The 18,591-nt window shown below is 33.8% G+C and overlaps 1 protein-coding gene across 1 annotated transcript in view; it reads left to right on the top strand.

Moving 5' to 3' along the window:
• Positions 1 to 2,859: 2,859 nt before the first annotated feature.
• Positions 2,860 to 18,591, top strand: part of ubash3ba (ubiquitin associated and SH3 domain containing Ba) — a 49,939-nt gene continuing 34,207 nt past the window's right edge. Inside the window, exon 1 of the mRNA XM_073840542.1 lies at positions 2,860 to 3,369. Within this exon, the coding sequence (XP_073696643.1) occupies positions 3,242 to 3,369 (128 nt within the window). The 5' untranslated portion in view covers positions 2,860 to 3,241. The remainder of the gene's footprint in view (positions 3,370 to 18,591) is intronic.

Below are 18,591 nucleotides of genomic sequence, written 5' to 3'. Positions count from 1 at the left end.
ACATGCTTAGAAAAAAAACATTTCTGATGTGCATCTTGAGACAAAACAAAGGCACTGATATATTTTAAGATCAATCAGTGCAATTTTGTTTCAGTTGAAACAGCTCAGACTTACATTTTAGTCTAGGACTAGGCTTAAGCCTTGTCTGTGAAACCGGGGGTTGGAAGTTTTTCTCCAAGAAAGGATTTAGATATTTAAATTTGAAGTGTGTAATTTCCAGTGTTATGAGTAACGCATTACAAATACATAATCAGATTACTTCAAGTAATTAGTAAAGTAACGCATTACTTTTTAATTTATAAATTGCTTTTTTCTCTCATGTATTGATTGACAGCTCTCATGTTCAGAAAAATCGGGCGGAAGATGTTACTGTAGTTCCAGAATAAATTCCATACAAGCATGATTCAGTATTCCTCAAAATGAATGAAAACAGTGAAATGCAACTCAGAATAAGATGCAAAACTGCAATAGTTACGTGTTAACACAAATATCCTTTATGTATTTAATCCCATTTTATTAGCCAGTGTCTTTGCTGCTAACCTTAGATGATCAAATTCAGCAATACTAAGAAGTAAAAATTACTCTTGAAAAACATTTGTGCCTCTTTTTTATTGCTAAAGTGCGTTGAACTTTTTTCTTCTGTGTTCTACTGTAAAGACGTACCTTTACTTGCCCTTCAGCCTGAGGCTTATTCATTTCACATTTGGTGTAAAAGGGCTTTTATGTTTGCCAAAAATTTAACTTTTTTATATTATAAACAAAAACGCAAACCCCGCCTAGATTTAAAAAAAAAAACAAAAAAAAACGCAAAAGTAACGTAACACGTTACTTTCCTTAAAAGTGAACTAACAGAGCTGGGTGGATTACTTGCAAATTGTAATCCGTTACTGATTCCATTACATGACAAAATTGCAGTTAGCACACACACATTTTAGGTAATATAATCAGACTTTTAGATGACTTTTGACCTTATTTATCACATTGGTTCAAATAGGATAATCTTGTACCATATTGACATAAGAATACAAAGAGTAAGAAAATAGATTCCATTTGTTGTTATTAACATGAAGTGCAATAAACATTACATTATGTCAAGGTTTCTTAAACTGGGGTTTGTGAAGGAACTGCAGGGGGTTTGTGAGTTTAATTAAAAGCTAATAATTAATTAAATTAATAAAAAAAGAATCAATATAAACTTACTAACAAATGTTTTTTTATTTGTTTACCTGCATGTCATGTGACCATAACCGATGTTAGAAAAACATGAAAATGCAAATTTGATACTTAATTATTAAAATATTTATTTGAAAATCTCAGGGTTACTTCAAGTAAATATATTAGGTGAAATCTGTACATTTTAATGTTTTTTTTAAAACCTTCCAAAAGCATAGAAATATATTGTGAAATGTTGTGTCGCCACTTGACTAATGACTTATCTTTGTGTGAATGTCCACAAAACTTGAAGACTTTCTGAATAAGAAAGGAACATTTTAAAGATGAAAAAGAGGAATTAGAGAGAATAAATTATGCATAATTTATTGCTATTGTGTAAATAATATTTAATCATGTAATCCATAAAAAGTAACTGTAGTCTGATTATGAGTATTTTAAAATTTTATTTAATCTAATTTAATTACATCTAAGTACATCATTTTTGGAATCTGATTATGTAATTCAGATTACCTGTACTCAGTTACTACCCAGCTCTGGTAACCAGGGGCGCCGCTAAGGGCGGGAAAGTTAGGACAATTCTAGGGGCCCACAGAGATCTGCTTTGGTGTGGTAGGGGGGGCCCAACCTCATATTTTGTCATAGGGCCCAAAATTGCGAGCGGCGCCCCTGCTGGTAACTAAGTAATGTAATTACTTACTTTTTTAGGAAGTAACGCAATTAAATGTTTTCCGGATTAATATGACAAAAGATATTAGAATTATAACAAAAAGGCTCACATAAAATGTATAATATAATAGAATAAAGCAGTAACTTTTAGAACAAAAGAGCTTGTCAGCTATACTTAAAGCATTATTTGCAAAATGCAGCTTTGATTACAGTTCATTCACCAATTTACAGAATGCATCATTTTTCAAGATTTGACATTGCTGTTTTTTGGGGGGCTGGCCACTTACAGTCCCTTCACACCACAAAACCAGTCATAAGGGTATTTTTTTTATTATTTAGAGATCCATTTGAGATTAATAATAATCTGAATAAATAAAATCTCCATTGATGTATGGTTTGTTTGGATATGATAATATTTGACAGAGATACAACTATTTGAAAATCTAGAATCTGAGGGTGCCAAAAAATCTAAATATTGAGAAAATCGCCTTTGAGGTTGTCCAAATGAAGTTCTTAGAAATGCATATTACCAATCAAAAATTAAGTTTTGATATATTTACGACAGGAAATTGACAAAATATCTCAATGGAACATGATCTTTACTTAATATCCTAATGATTTTTGGCATAAATAAAAAATCTATAATTTTGACCCATACAGTGTATTTTTGGCTATTGCTACAAATATTCTCGTGCTACTTAAGACTGGTTTTGTGGTCCAGGGTCACATATAATTGCCTATCCTCCACATGACGCGTTCTACCTGCGCACAGTTACATAAGAACGTTCTACTGAATGTGAGCAAACGTCAATGACGATGATGCTTCTCAGTGAACTGCGCTGCCTGCAATTCGAGCGCATCTGCTTAACGTCACCTTTCAAAACTGCGACTTTAAGGGCGAGGGGGTGGGGCTGGGCGGGACCCGTCTGCTGATAGGCTGCTTCCGCTTTCAGTCAAGCCCCATTCATAAATAAGTCATGTCTAGGAGGAACCGATGTAACACGTATTGATAGATTTCGCTCGCGACGCGCCTGCTACAACATTTAACTACACACCGAGCCGCGAGTGGCTCCGGCGAATTATATTTCTTTCCGTGGCGGACAGCGACAGCGATGGTTGTCGATACGCGGAGCGAATGAGATTGACTTCCGACTGGTGACCCCTTTCTCAAACTGTAATGACATGAGCGCTCCAGCAGGAAGCTCAAATCATTTTGTGTTTAGAAACATTGTAGCGCGTCCGCCAAGACTTCTGTGGGGAATAATGGGGCGTTTTTGAACCAGCCTTTAACGCAGATACTGTAGCGCTAGATTCGATGTTTTAAACGTGTGTCGTGTCCGTCCATTTGGACGCATCAAAAGTAAGCAAATCGCTGTCTTGGAGCCAAATGGAAAGCTGAACCATGGCAGCAAAAGAGGACCTATATGCCAAAGTCGCACCACGGATGCAGCGGCAGAACCGGCCGGGAACTGTCAAACATGGAAATAGTCTGGATGTTTTGCTGTCAATGGGCTTCCCTAAAACCAGGGCGTAAGTACCAGAGTTTCATCTCTCCCTGATCTCAAGCATCACGCAGCTGCAATCACAGCTGTAAACGTTAAGAACACAAACACATGTGACAAGAACACTGCCAAAGCTCTTGGAAACAAGGCAGATATTTAAAACATGTAGTACAACTTGCTTTTGTAATGGCGTCGGTCTGCTTGTGTTATTGATTAACATGACGAAATGGACTCAGTCGCCAATGGGTTACTGAGTATAAAGTTGTTTTCCTGTTGCCTCATTAAGCCCTTCTTATAAACTCGTCTTACATGTTCTGGGCTGCATCTGTCCAGACAGGACATGTTCCTGCTTACCAGCGCTTCCTCCAGCGGATGAGGTTGGCACCGCTGGGAGGTCAGATCACCGCTGGCCATCGCATTGGCGTTGTGTCAGCGCATCCATAACTGCTGCCTGCTATTTTTTACAGTTATTTTCCTGGCATCATGGCACTTGAACATGCACCGGACTGGGAATCGCAAGGAACGATTTCACAGTCCCTTTAGCAAATCAGAAATAAATGTAGTGCAGTTCTAGCAGATGGTGCGTTTGCACAGAGTTTTAATTGCTTTTCACAGAGCTGTTGTTTGGCAAACATCCGATCTAATAATTGGTCCTAACTGTTATATAACACTGCTGAACAAGCAAAACTTAAAATAACATATGGTAACACTTTACAGGTCCCATTAGTTAACGTTAGTCAACACATTAACTAAAATTATTGTTATTAGTTATTTGTTACAGTATTTATAAATCTTTATTAACGTTAGTTAATACAATTCAGCTGTTGATGGTTAGTTCAGGTATAATAAACAATAGGGATGTATTAATATTGATATCAAAATCTCACAATTTGAAAATATCTTGATTTTGAAGTCTACGATATGATATTTTTTGTGATATTTTAGTCTCTTACTCTCTCACTCACTTTTGTACATTTTAAAGTTAAAATCTAATGAACTTTCAGTGTTCAGTGTTCCAACCCATGTTCTTAACTAAGAAAACTTAAGTCAGAAAAAAAGTCAATTAACTTGTACCTGAACTTTAAAGGGGACTCGACCCTCTTTTCAGGTGTTTTAGGAAGCCAAATTGTAATATAATAATAATAATGACAGTAATAGCCATATTGTAAAACAAATGCATTGTATAAATGAAAATTAATATTTCGTAGATATATTACTTTTGCTTTACACTACAGTAGGGAAATTACAACACTTCTTTCTTAATTTCTACATTTGAAAGAGATACTTTGAATTTGGACTGCAGTAATGTTACCATTTAAACCGCTAGCTGTCAGCAATTCACACTGCACCTTTAAGCTTTTATTTTTACGGAAAACTGCAGCTTCAGTGAAAAGCTTACAAAAATGCATCTCACTACAAATGAATTGCTGTAATCATCTGTCGCGAAAATAAAGCATAACTGGTCTCCTTTGCATTCCCAAACGTGCGCTAAATTCACAGCACATGCAATAATCGAGTTCACTGTGAACTGAGCCGTTCCGAGGCACAGAAAACACTGGATCACGATTGAAGTGTGCACTTCGCTTTGAAACGTGCAGTGAAAACAGACTTGATGAATGGATTAAGCCATATTGTGCTTTCAGTTTTAATTCATTTGACAGATACTGTGCCAAAGCATAATGACCCAAAAAACAACTTTAAAGACCTTTTATGTTAGAATAAGAAGTTTGCCCTATATTTCAATATATTTCAAAAACTACACTTTTTGCCCGGAAGGCCTATCGTTTCATATCGTCATGTGACCATTTGTTATCGTGATACCCTAATAAATAATAATAATATCCCTATTAAATAAATAAATAATAATATCCCTATTAAAAATGTTATGTACATTAAAAAGTTAAATATACATAAACATATAGCACATTTCATAAGCAAATGTAATACAAAGTGATTTACATAAAAAGGACTTAAAAATAATAATAAAATAATCACAATAGTTGCATAAGAAATTGTTTTTTAAATAAAAATGTAGTAAATGTTGAAATTAACTAAATTTGATAAGTGCTTTAGAATTATATTTCATTGTTGGTTCATGTTAATTATTGTAATCAACCAATGTTAACAAATGTACCTGGACATTAAGTGAACTTTTGTGTTACTAGCTGCATTTATTTATTTGCTTGTTCATTTATATTTCACATATATAACTACCATCGGTCACAACAAAAGCCTTAAAGGTGCAGTGATTTTTTTTTTATTATTATAAAAAAATAGAACTGTTCAGAAATATCATTAAAATGATGTACTGACTCACATAAAATGAGAAATAGACATCAGTCTTCTTGAAAAGCAGTTTTATTGTACATGGAGTGGGTCACTTGCTAATGCGTGCCGCTATTATATTACATTACATTACATGACCAACCTTGTCATGTAGTTGACAGATGACTATTATTAATAGGAACAGTAATAATATTGGCCTACTTGCACTTATGGCTCTTTGAGCAACTGCTCGAGAATGAGCTCCCTACACGTAAACAAACTCACTGAATGAACCTTTAAACACAGAGTAATAGTAACAGTTCATGGTTCATGGTTCAGGTTAATCTATTCAGTAACCACTCTGAATGATTCATACGTTAATCTAAAAAGAACAAGTCGTTTAGTTGGAAAATGTACTGTGCTTGTGCTGTGTTTTTAGTGTTGATATGGTAGGCATTGCAGAGCCGCAGAATAGCGAAGCAGGAAACACTTTTTCAGAGTTTTTCGGTGTTTCAGTACGCTATTGGCTTAAGAATGCAGAGTATGCAAGTCATTCTGCTCCAGTATTATTTTTTAATGGAACTGGTTCTGAAAGGGATCAATACAATTAATACAATTCAGCTCTTTACAAAAAGTAATATCATACCATATGTAGCACCATACTTCTTTTCGAAACAGTGAGCGTCTTGATTTAGAAGTTGCCAAAGCTCTATCTGTGCTTTCCATCACTGTACTGCACTGAGGAGGACGGCTGGTGTAAGGTATCTTCAACCAACCATGAAGGCTGCATTAGGTTGCTGTCAGTGAGGAGCTCGAATCTCATTCATCAAAATTATATCATCTCTGCCTCTTTTAACCACATGCATTTTCTCTCTCGGTCCCTCGCTCGTGTATTTACTTTTAGCTTGGGCTTAATCCTGCAGTTTCCATAATCTCTGTCGAATCCTTCTTGCCTCTATGTTATTACGGTTTTGTGTCTAGATTGAGATTGTACAGGCCAAATGTTGCCGTTCATGTTTAATCCAAGGAGAGTGAACAAAGGCGAATGAAACAAGATGTCTTTATTGTGTTTTATGGATGAATTCAATCTTGGGTTTGTCCCTGTGGATAGTGTTGATTTTGTTTGTGAATGCATGTGGTCAGTGGATTAAGCTGGTCATCGCACTTGACATGACAATTCTAATTTTGGCCAAACATTTGTCATTTGCTGACATCGGAAGCAGTGGTATGCTAGTTTTCTAGCCTTCTATGGTTAGTCTGTCTGCCTCTGACAACATTTAAGGTTTTGCTGAAGTGTTAGATAACAAGTAGTATGCATATGGGTGGTTGGCATAACATGCTTTTAAATGTGATGAGTGCCATATAGATTTAATGACGATGATGGTGATTGGCCTTGTTTTTATATTGGAAGGAATAAAGCAATTGACCGTGTCCTTAGAAGGAGAAGGAGAAAGTAAAGAAAATTTGTATTATATATGTGCAGGTGTACAGAATTAAAATTTTAATGTGATTTAAAAATGATGTCATGATCTGAAGCTCTGAAGTTTAGTTGGTTGATATTTAGTTAACAGTTTGTTAAATACTTAGAGCCCTATGATTTCTGCTATGCGGAAAACGCTGAGAATCGTGGAATCCAGTGGAATTTACTGTATATTGCGGAATGTCACGGAATTCAAAGATAAATCAAACAGATAAATCAAAAATTCAGATGCTCAGTTTTGTTTACTACACACATACTGAAGTCTGTGTGATGCTAGCAGTGTTTTTAGCCTCTGCTGCCTCAATATATGAGCACATGAACACATAAACAATCTCTAGAACTGCTCTGAGACTCACTTCATGAGCATTTGACCATTTCTTTTGAGAAAAAATATCGTTATATCATACAAACAGAAACTTAAAGGTCTTCACATCAACCCGTCGAAATAAAAGTTTAGTTTAACTTGAAGAAACTATGACAGAAATATTTTACTAACTTAATGTAACGATAGTACTACAACTACCACTAAAATTTTTATTACAGCACATTTTTAAGGAATATTTACCAGAAAAAATATTTATAAGAATTTATTTACCCTTTTATTAGATTTACTCTAAGTAAAGTCATAATAAATTAATTCTTTTTAAAATCAATTAATTAGACATGCTTTTTGTTAATAAAATATAATGAATCCATTAAAAATGGTGTCCAGGAATTTTAGGGAAAACAGAATTTGAAAAAAAAAAACATATTTCATATGGCTTAAAAAATTATTTTGTTGTTGTATGTTAATTTGTCTAAGTTTCATGATTTCAACTAATCAGATATTTTTTAATTTAACCATTAATACACAGTCTAGAAAAATAAAAAAAACACAAAAAAAGGAATCCAGAAAAAATTAAACGGAAAACTTAAAGGCACAATATGTAAGATTTTTTGATTAAAATATCCAAAAACCTATATTTTGCTGATATCCCAAATGTTTCCAAGAATGTTTAAAACCAGAGAAATAAGCCATTTTAATAAATTTTTTAGTGTAATGGACATTTAGTGTAATGTCATTGTGTCACCTGCCAATGACGTAATACACCTTTTGTAGAAAACATGGAAACCCCAAAGACACTTTTTAATATATTATGCATTTTATTAGACAGGTGACGAATGCACAGAGTAACATTATAACAGAACTTTCAACACACTCAAATGTATTATAAAACAGTGCTGCTTTCTCCTACATATGCATGACCGAAAGAAGCGGAAACAGTCGACTGTGGCATAATAAAAGCTGCACTGCTTTCGAGCCGTGTATTGTGGTTGTCCTTTATTAGCAATCACTCCAGCGTTTCACTTCTACATCTTTCAGCCCCACCCTGCTTCATACTACAGTGACCTTAATAAGTCTTTAATACATTCGCTCTTCCATGGACATGATTTCTGCCCAAGTCCCGTCGGATTACATCGGCTGTGGGGATAAAGACAACAACGCTCATGATTCCACACTCACACCTTTGTTTCTTTGTTTGTTTTAAATATGCGCCCTCTAGTGACGAAAACTTACATATTGTGCCTTTAACAGTAATATTACTAATTAAAGATTTGATTTCTGTAAACCTAAAAATGAATACTTAAGCATGTGTTATATTTATTTCAGAAAATGTGTCCTTTTTACATTTTTGTGCATCATCTGCCATGCAGTAAACTGTTGGGACGAAATTAAGTCATAATATAAAAAGCAGTTTTTTAAAATATGATATTCATGCCTTGTTTGTTTAGTTTTTCTCTCTATGTTTCTCCCTTTTCATGCTTGATTGCCAGCCCACATGTAATTGTAGCCCACATTCTTAAGAAATACCAGTTTCTGCAGTATTAACGGTAATCTAGTTAAGATGGTGATATAACGATTGCTGAGTTTGTCTCTGAACAGAACTCGGTCAACAGGGACTGCTTATTTTGAGTAGGCCGAATATAACAGCACTGAAGGGTCTTGAAAGGGCAAACTGAGAATTCAGATATTTGACATTTGCATCAGACTTTCCCTGTTCTGCTACGTAATAGCCTAAACATGGCTACACATGCCAGGAGACCTCATCAGTCTTGCTGGACATAAGTAGACCAGCTGGAATTGTCATTGAGATAGATGGGCGGAAGACTTTGTTTTCAGTGGGGAGATAAGTGAAATGTTTCAATGAATAGCTGTTTTATTAAAGTGCTTTTGTTCTGTGGCTAAGTTTGTTTAATCTAAATAAGTTTAGTTTTACCTTTACATGATGTTTGAGTTGTTTTAACACTGAGAGTATTCTGTATTTTGCATCATATGAAAAATCTGTCAGACCATAGATTAATCTGCAGGCTGCTGTTTGAAGTGCACTACTTTTAGAGCCCTCGGTTTAAGGATTGTTTTACAAGCACTAGCTTTTTATTTTAATATTGTTCTGGGCAAGAGACTCGGCTATGACATTGATGCTTAGTACCCAGTGATGTGCAACCATTGGGCTGGAGGTTTCTGTGAAATGAAGTGATGAGTTAAGACACCAGCATGCATATTAAACCACTGAGACCCAAAAAGGACATCTCACCGACCTCTCACCCTCTTTATAGCATTAAGAGTAAGTTACTTTTGACTGGTTTGACCTTTAGTTAGAGCCTGTTACATTTCTATTACATCTTGACACTTAAAAATGTGATAACTTAATCTTCTAACATTTCATCCATATACAGTTGAAGTCAAAAGTTTACATACACCTTGCAGAATCTTCAAAATGCTAATTGTTTGAACAAAATAAGAGGGATCATACAAAATGCATGTTATTTAGATAGATATTTCACATAAAATACATTTATAAATAGTCCACAAGAGAAAATAATTGTTGAATTTATAAAAATGACCTCGTTCAAAAGTTTTGTTCAAAAGTTTTCTTAATACTTAATACTGTATTGCTACCTGAAAGATCCACAGCTGTGTTTTTTTGTTTAGTGATTGTTGTTCATGAGTCCCTTGTTTGTCCTGAACAGTTAAACTGCCCACTGTTCTTCAGAAAAATCATTTAGGTTTTTCAGCATTTTTGTGTTATTGAACTCCTTCCAACAAGGACTGGATGATTTTTAGATCCATCTTTTCACACTGAGGACAACTGAGGGACTCATATGCAACTATTACAGAAGGTTTAAACACTCACTGATGCTTCAGAAGGATAAACGATGCATTAAATGTTTTGAATTTGAAGATTAACTTATTATTAACTTGTTTTGTCTTCTAGGAAACATTTAAGTAGCTTCTGAAGGGCAGTACTAAATAAAAAAGAAATATTTAGGCAAAATAAGACAAATGTACACATCTTCAATTTTGTTTAAAAGAGTACAAACCTCTGGCTGTTAATGCATCATGTTTCCTTCTGAACATTCTGTAATAGTTGCATATAAGTCTTTCAGTTATTAGTAATAACCAGAAAATAGTTATTAGCGTATGTCATTTTCTTTTTGTTTCCAAAAAATCCCACATTTTCAGTGTGATCGCAAACATTCAGACTGTATTTTTTCGCCCCTTGGACCCAATTTGATTTTAAGTCAGAAATATACGTCTCCTGTGAAAATGATGCAGATTTGTATCTAGCTAGGCCGTTTTTGTCTTTTGCAACAACTGTGTTATAACCAAATGTGTACATGTTTTGAAACACTGCTCTTTTTTTGAGGTTTCTGTGTGAGTCTGTGGAGGCCAAACTTATCAGCTGTGTGTGTGTGTGTGTGTGTGTGTGTGTGTGTGTGTGTGTGTGTGTGTGTGTGTGTGTGTGTGTGTGTGTGTGTGTGTGTGTGTGTGTGTGTGTGTGTGTGTGTGTGTGTGTGTGTGTGTGTGTGTGTGTGTGTGTGTGTGTGTGTGTGTGTGTTAAGGTCAGTTAAGAGTGGGAAGCTCTCATACACTGGGTGGAAACACTGATGTTTCTGTGTCCCGGCTGCTTAGGGACTCTTTCCAGTTTCGCCTGATGATGCAGGAGTTGCACAAATTTTCCGCTAGAGAAAGGCAGAGGGAGTATAGAGAGGGGGTATGCAATAAGTTTTTAAAGGAGAGTGTGAGTCTTTCTTGAGGTGGAAACATTCAGTTCAAAGAACACAGCATTCTGACAAAATTCAAAGCGGCTTTGTTTGAAAAAGTTCAGTTAGTGGGTCACTCAAGACTTTCATGAAGTAGATGGTGGTTCTAAATATTGGTGATATTGAAGATAAAGAGCCTCTGTGACCAAATCACTGTGAGTTGAACTCAAGAAGAAGCAGATGAGTCAAATTCTCAAACAAATCATTTAGACCTTTTTGATGAAACAAGTCTTTCTTTCTTGAACTCACAATAAGTCCTATTCTGGATTTCAAACATTTTTTTGTAAATTACAATATAGATTATGTTTCTCAGACAAAACTATTATATGGCTTTAGAAGATTTGGAATAATGCACACAAGTCATACAGACAAATTTTTGTAGTGTACACTTACACTTCCAGTTAAACGTTTTTGGACAGCAAGTTTATCAAGTTTGTTTTTTCTCTTCTGCTCACCAAGCCTGCATTTATTTGATCCAAAGTACAGCAAAAGCAATAATATTGTGAAATATTTTTACTATTTAAAATAACTGCTTTCTATTTGAATATGTTTAAAAATGTAATTTATTCCTGCGAGCAAAGCTACATTTTCAGCATCATTACTTCAGTCTTCAGTGTCACATGATCCTTCAGAAATCATTCTAATATGCTGGTTTTCTGTTCAAGAAACATTTGTTTAATTATTATTATCAATATTTAAAACAGTTGAGTACATGTTCTCAGGATTCTTTGATGAATTGAAAGATCCAAAGATCAGCATTTATTTAAAAAAAAAAAAAAACTTTTGTAATATTATACTTTATACTATTCAAAAGTTTGCAGTCAGTGTATATATAAGTTTTAAATGATAGAAATTAATACTTTTATTATTACTTTTTATTATTATTTTATTAATACTTTACAAAAGAGTTCTATTTCAAATAAATGCTGTTCTTTTGAACTCTCTGTTCATCAAAGAAGCCTGAGAAAATACTACTCAGCTGCATTCAACATAATAATAAATATTTTTTTGAGCAGCAAATCAATATATTATAATGATTTCTGAAGGATCATGTGACACTGAAGACTGAAGTAATGATGCTAAAAAAAAATTAAATCACAGGATTAAATTACATTATAAAATATATTCAAATAGAAAAAAGTTATTTTAAATAGTAAATATATTTCAAAATTGAACTGTTTTTGCTGTACTTTGGCTCAAATAAATGTAGGCTTGATGAGCACAAGATACTTTAAAAAAACATTAAAAATCCTACTGTTCAAAAACTTTTGACTGGTAGTGTAAGTCATTCAGGTTTGGAAGAACATGAGTAAATTATGTCACAATTTTAATTTTTGGGTGGACTATCCCTGTAAGATTGTTACCTTAAGTAAAAACAAGCACATGTTTAAAAAACGCAGTAAAATATCAATACAAACAATGTATTATTTACACATCTGAATATGTTTGGATGGTTTGTGTGCAAAACATGTACTCAGCCTTTGTAAGAATAAAAGCCAAACTGTTTATGTGTTCTGGGTTTGGCCATGTGTTTGTGTGCACGTATTTGTATATGAGTCATGTGTTCAGGCTGTCCATCACCTGTGGGGTGTGTAGATTTGTATCTGTTCTCATCTTTTGATTCTGTTGCTTTGACTCCTGTTACCTGGTGTGGAGCTCCAAATAATGAATAATGACTTTTCAGTCACTCAGCAAAGTTAGCTTTTCTTCATCATATTCCAGTACATGATCGTATTTGTCCATTCTCGGATATTCAGTAATATAATCCATGACTCAAAGTCTCTTAATGACAACAAAGCCTCTGCTTTGTGTGTGAGGAGTCATCACATGATCAGCTTCTCTCGGAGGAAATATGGGAAGTAGGAAGGCCATGACAGTGCAGTATCTAGAGGCTTGAGCTCAACAGAAAACAGTCAACCCTCACTGTCCCACCAAATTACTGCAAACAACTGCTGGTTGGATATACAAAAAAGAAAAAGAAAAAAAGTTGATTCAGCTTAAAAATACAGTCTCTGATGTAAAGTATTACTTTCTGCTAAAACTGAATTAAAATGTCTGTAATCATACAGAACTTTTTAACATGAAGGCTAATGGTCATGCTTGACTATAAAACTTAGAAATCACAAAAAAGATTGTAACAAGATTAGTTTTTCCTATACGCCAGTGAGATTAAATGAAGAGCAAATGGAAATTTTTTCAGAAGTTATTTTCTTATCAGGCTTATGTATGTGTGTGTGTGTGTTTCTGTTTATGTGTGGGTGTGTATTTTAGCTTCGCTGTGATGTTCCTCTTTTGTATATCTCAGTCTTTATCTACATCTGTATCTATATCTATCAGTCTCTCTCTTGCTTTCTCTGTTTCTATATATATATATATATATACTCACACACACACACACACACACACACACACACACACTGTTCAAGAAATTGATACTGGTATTAGCAAGGATTGAACTGATAAAAAAAAAACGTTAACGTGAGACTCTTGTCGGGCGATAAAAACAATATCGCCGTTAATCTATTCTCAAAGTTGGGTTGGGAGCACTACGCAAGCTATGATGACTTTCACCTTGATATTTTAGCGCGGATGTATACCTAGCCGTATTGCACTGTAGGGGGCGAGAACGAGTCTTCGAACCTGTGTGTATGCCTACTGTGAAATTACCGCATCAAACGAGACGTGCTAACATGGATGCAGCTATGAAGCCGCCGGGTTTGCTTCAGGGCAGGGGCTTTGCTAGACCCTTTTTACTGGGGCACGTGCCCAATTTAATTTACTTTGATAAACCCGAAATAAAGACATTAAACTATATGCAAAAACTGAATTGATGCTTCTAAAAGCAAAGCAGTTTAACCGAAGACTGTGCACGCAGATATCCACGTCTGTGCGCGTCTGTGTATTTACGTCGCGCAGCCTTTTACGCAGAAGTACATGCAGTGTAGGAATAGTTGGTTACACAAGTTTGTATAGTTAATTGTGTTGTAAATGCAATTGTCAAGCAGTTTGTGATGCATTTTGGAAACAGGAGATGAGCCCCTGGTCTAATGCGCCACCTGGCTTGAGAAACCCGTTTTCAAAGACTTACTTTTAGTCATTATTTGGGTAGCACACATATTCTGAATGCCTTCGGCAGAATTCAAATTAGCCATTCACTGATTAATCTAGATTTAAAAAATTAATCTATGCCCACCACTAATATATATATATATACACACACACACACACACTACCAGTCAAAAGTTTTTGAACAGTAAGTTTTTCAATGTCTTGTGATTTATTTAATTTTTAGCTTCATTACAGTCACATGATTTTTCAGAATTCATTCTAATATTCTGATTTGCTGCTCAAAAAAACATTTTTATTATTTTGTTGAAAACAGCTTGGAAGTTGGAGTCAGTGTATACAGTATATAAGTTTTAAATGATAGAAATAATACTTTTATTTAGCAAGGATGCTTTAAATTGATCAAAAGTGATGATAAAGACATGTATAATCTTACAAAAGATTTCTATTTCATATAAATGCTGTTCTTCTGAACTTCTGAACCTAAAAAAATACTACTCTGCTGTTTTCAACATAATAATAATAATAGTAACTGTTTTTTGAGCATCAAATATATTATAATGATTTCTGAAGGGTCATGTTACTGGAATAATGATGCTAAAAATTCAGGATTAAATTACATTTAAAAATATTTTAAATAAAAAAAGTTATTTTAAATAGTAAAAATATTTCAAAATTGAACTGTTTTTGCTGTACTTTGGATGAAATAAATGTAGGTGAGCACAAGAGACTTTAAAAAAAAACATTAAAAATCGTACTGTTCAAAAACTTTTGACTGGTAGTGCAAGTCATTCAGGTTTGGAAGGACAGTAAATTATGTCACAATTTTCATTTTTGGGTGAACTATCCCTTTAAGATTAGTACCTTAAGTTAAAACAAGCACATGTTTAAAAAACTGCAGTAAAGTTTCAATACAAACAATGTATTTTTTACACATCTAGATATGTAGATATCTAGATATCTAGAAAGTTCAGACGAACAGCATTTATCTGAAATCGAAATAACCCACCCTTCAGATAAATGCTGATCTTTGGATTTTTCTATTCATTAAAGAATCCTGAAAAAATTACTTAACTGTTTTAGATATTGATAATAATATCAACAAATCAGCATATTAGAATGATTTCTATCAAATATAATATAATCAAATAAAATATAATCAAATCAAATAATTTTATTTTAAAAATATTTCAAAAATGTACTGTACTGTAAATGCAGGTTTAGTGAGCAGAAGTGAGACTTTAAAAACATAAAACATTTTACTGTTCAAAACCTTTTGACTGGTAGTGTGTATATATATATATGCTCAAGTCTTTTTAGGAAAAGTATCTAAAACAAATTAGTTAAAGTTAGTTAAAAAATAAACTTCAGTAAGTCTCCTGAGCTATGCAAGAGCAATCACTGAAAAGTAATATTTTCCAGTAGTGAAATTCTCTCCTACTGTGTGTTTTGTGTCTATCACCTTTGGTTATTTTTACCTAAGAATGCAAATACATGAAATCACAGCACCAGATTGCTCTTTTCTCAGCACAGATTTTACCAAGGCTTACCAAGGTTACTTTGTCATAGATTTAGTTGAACAGACTTACTTTTTTTTTTACTGTTTAGTTTGTATTGATGAAATGCTAAAATAGGAAAACGCTCAGTTCTCACTGTTTTTGAAGTTGTATTTAAAACAATTAATTTTCCATTTAAAGGATGTCTTTAGAATTACAATTTCGTGTTTAGGAACAGTGCTCCTACGCTTGCAGACTCCTTGTAAACTCACAGCGCAAAGTTTGTCCGCTAAGAGGAAGTGCCCCATTTCAGGAAGTGGTTTGTGACCTTTAGAGAGCGCCGTGGCTGCTGGGACATAAAGGAACCCATATGTGCTGAGACACAGAGACGTGGGGGTGGAAAGACACATGCACGCTTAAACCTACACGCATAGACATATGTGCATAATCTAAAAAAACATAGCAAAAGTTCACAGAAACAGAATCAAAGGAGATACGTGTACACAGCCACCCCTTGTAGTCGCAGTGAATATCAACCAAAATTTGTATAACCACATACTGAACTGAACTGTGTAGTATCAGGTGTACTGCAGTGCAAAATCAGCGCATGGAAAGAGAACAAATAGACACAAATGCATATTTTGATATTCTGTTCTCACATTTATTCTGCATTTCAAATGTATTTTCATAATGTGATGTTGAATAGATCTTTAAATGTACTATGCTAACTGTAGTTTCTGTCAAAATACAGTACCAAAGTTGATACAGATAACACTTGCCAGATAACTAACATCAACATTGAGCGATATATTTGTCAGAGTATTTATACATTTGTTAATAAAAATGTTACTGTTCAGTATTAGTTAATGTCAGTTCAATAATATTAACAGATACAGTTTTTGATTTTAATGATGTAGATATTAGTAAATGTTTTCTTTCTAAAATTTAGAAAGAATTTTCTTTGTTCATTTATGTTAACTGTAGTTAGCTAATGTTAATAAATAACCCTAACCCTAACTAAACCTTAAAATGTTACCAATATCATTATTGTTTAATCAATTTGGGATCCCCAAACAATTTGCTTTCTTTTGTTTTAGCTTCTTTTATGGCTTCTTACTGGGTGACCTTTTTTTTTTTGGGGTTAGCCAACTGGTGTCATGTAATAACAGGAAAGGCCGTTTGTTTAGAAATGAATCAACCGAAGGGTTTACATTTTTACAGTTCTGTGAAAAGATGTTTCTCTTCTAATTTACCCTGTCTCCTCTGACTATGAATAAACTAATGCTGAATAAATCATAGAGCAGAAATGAATAAATGATATTGAATAATCAAAAATGTTTGGGACCTAATGTACTGTAGCTTCTAAAGCTCTCTGCAGTTATTTAAGTAGAAACAACAACAGTGGTAACTGTGGTACTTTGGCAGAAACCAGAGTTGCCATAACTACATGTAAATTATGTATTAGCTGTAGTTAATTTTGTACATTTTGCATAAATATCGGAAGTGCGTGTTGTAACTCTGGCTAAATAGATACCCAGAACTACACTACCAATCAAAAGTTTTTGAACAGTAAGATTTTTAATGTTTTTTTTTTTTTAATGAAGTCTCTTCTGCTCACCAAGCTCACAGCAAATTTTACTATTTAAAATAACTGTTTTCTATTTGAATATATTTTAAGATAGTAATTTATTCCTGTGATTTCAAAGCTGCATTTTTAGCATGATTATGCCAGTCTTCGGTGTCACAGATCTTTTAGAAATTATTCTATGCTAATTTGCTGCTCAAAAAACTTTATTATTATTCATTTGTTGAAAACAGTGGAGTATAATTTTGGTTCAGGTTTCTTTGATGAATAGAAAGTTCTGAAGAACAGTATTTATCTGAAATAGAAACCTTTATCGTCACGTTCGATCAACTTAAAGCGTTTTTATTAATTTCTATAATCGTACTGACTCCAAAGCTGTGAATGTATAGTGTTACAAAAGCTTTTTTATTTTAGATAAATGCTAATCGTTGGATTTTTCTTTTCATCAAAAAATCCTGAAAAAATTTACTCAACTGTTTTAAGCATTGATAATAATAATAATAATAATAATAAACAGCAAATCAGAATATTAGAATGATTTCTGAAGGATCATGTGACACTGAAGACTGGAGGAATGATGATGACAGGAATAAATTACATTTTAAAACGTATTAAAAATAGAAAGCAGTTATTTTAAATTGTAAAATTATTTCACAATATTACTGATTTTGCTTAATTTTTAATCAAATAAATGCAGGCTTGGTGAGCAGAAGAGATTTCTTAAAAAAACAAAACAAAAAAAAAACTTTTAACTGTTAGTGCGTGTTGTAAAAAAAAAAAAACTGTTAGATATACTGCGAATATTTAACTTATATTTCACACATGACTCTAAAAAATGCATTAAAAGTTAAACTAAATAATAGAAAATGTAAAAGAAAACACCATAATGTGCATTACTAATACTAAAAATTAGAAGGAACAAAACTGTTTAAATAAAATATACAGGGGTTGGACAAAAAAACTGAAACACCTGGTTTTAGACCACAGTTAGTATGGTGTTGGGCCTCCTTTTTTTGGCCAATAGAGCATTTCGTCTTTGGAATTGTCATATACAAGTCCTGCACAGTTGCCAAAGGCATTTTGAGCCATTCTCCTCTTGCAGATCAGGGGTCAGGTCACTACATGATACTGGTGTAGGAAAATGTTATCTGACTCGCTCCTCCAAAACACCCCAAAGTGGCACAATAATATTCAGATCTGGTGACTATGCATGCCATGGGAGATGTCCAACTTCACTTTTCTTGTTCATAAGACCACTCTGTGGGGTTGGAC

Source organism: Garra rufa, chromosome 5, assembly GCF_049309525.1.
Source record: "Garra rufa chromosome 5, GarRuf1.0, whole genome shotgun sequence".
In the NCBI taxonomy this organism is placed as follows: Eukaryota; Metazoa; Chordata; class Actinopteri; order Cypriniformes; family Cyprinidae; genus Garra; species Garra rufa.
The sequence above is the reverse complement of the archived record's forward strand: the minus strand, read 5'-3'. Positions and strand labels throughout refer to the sequence as shown.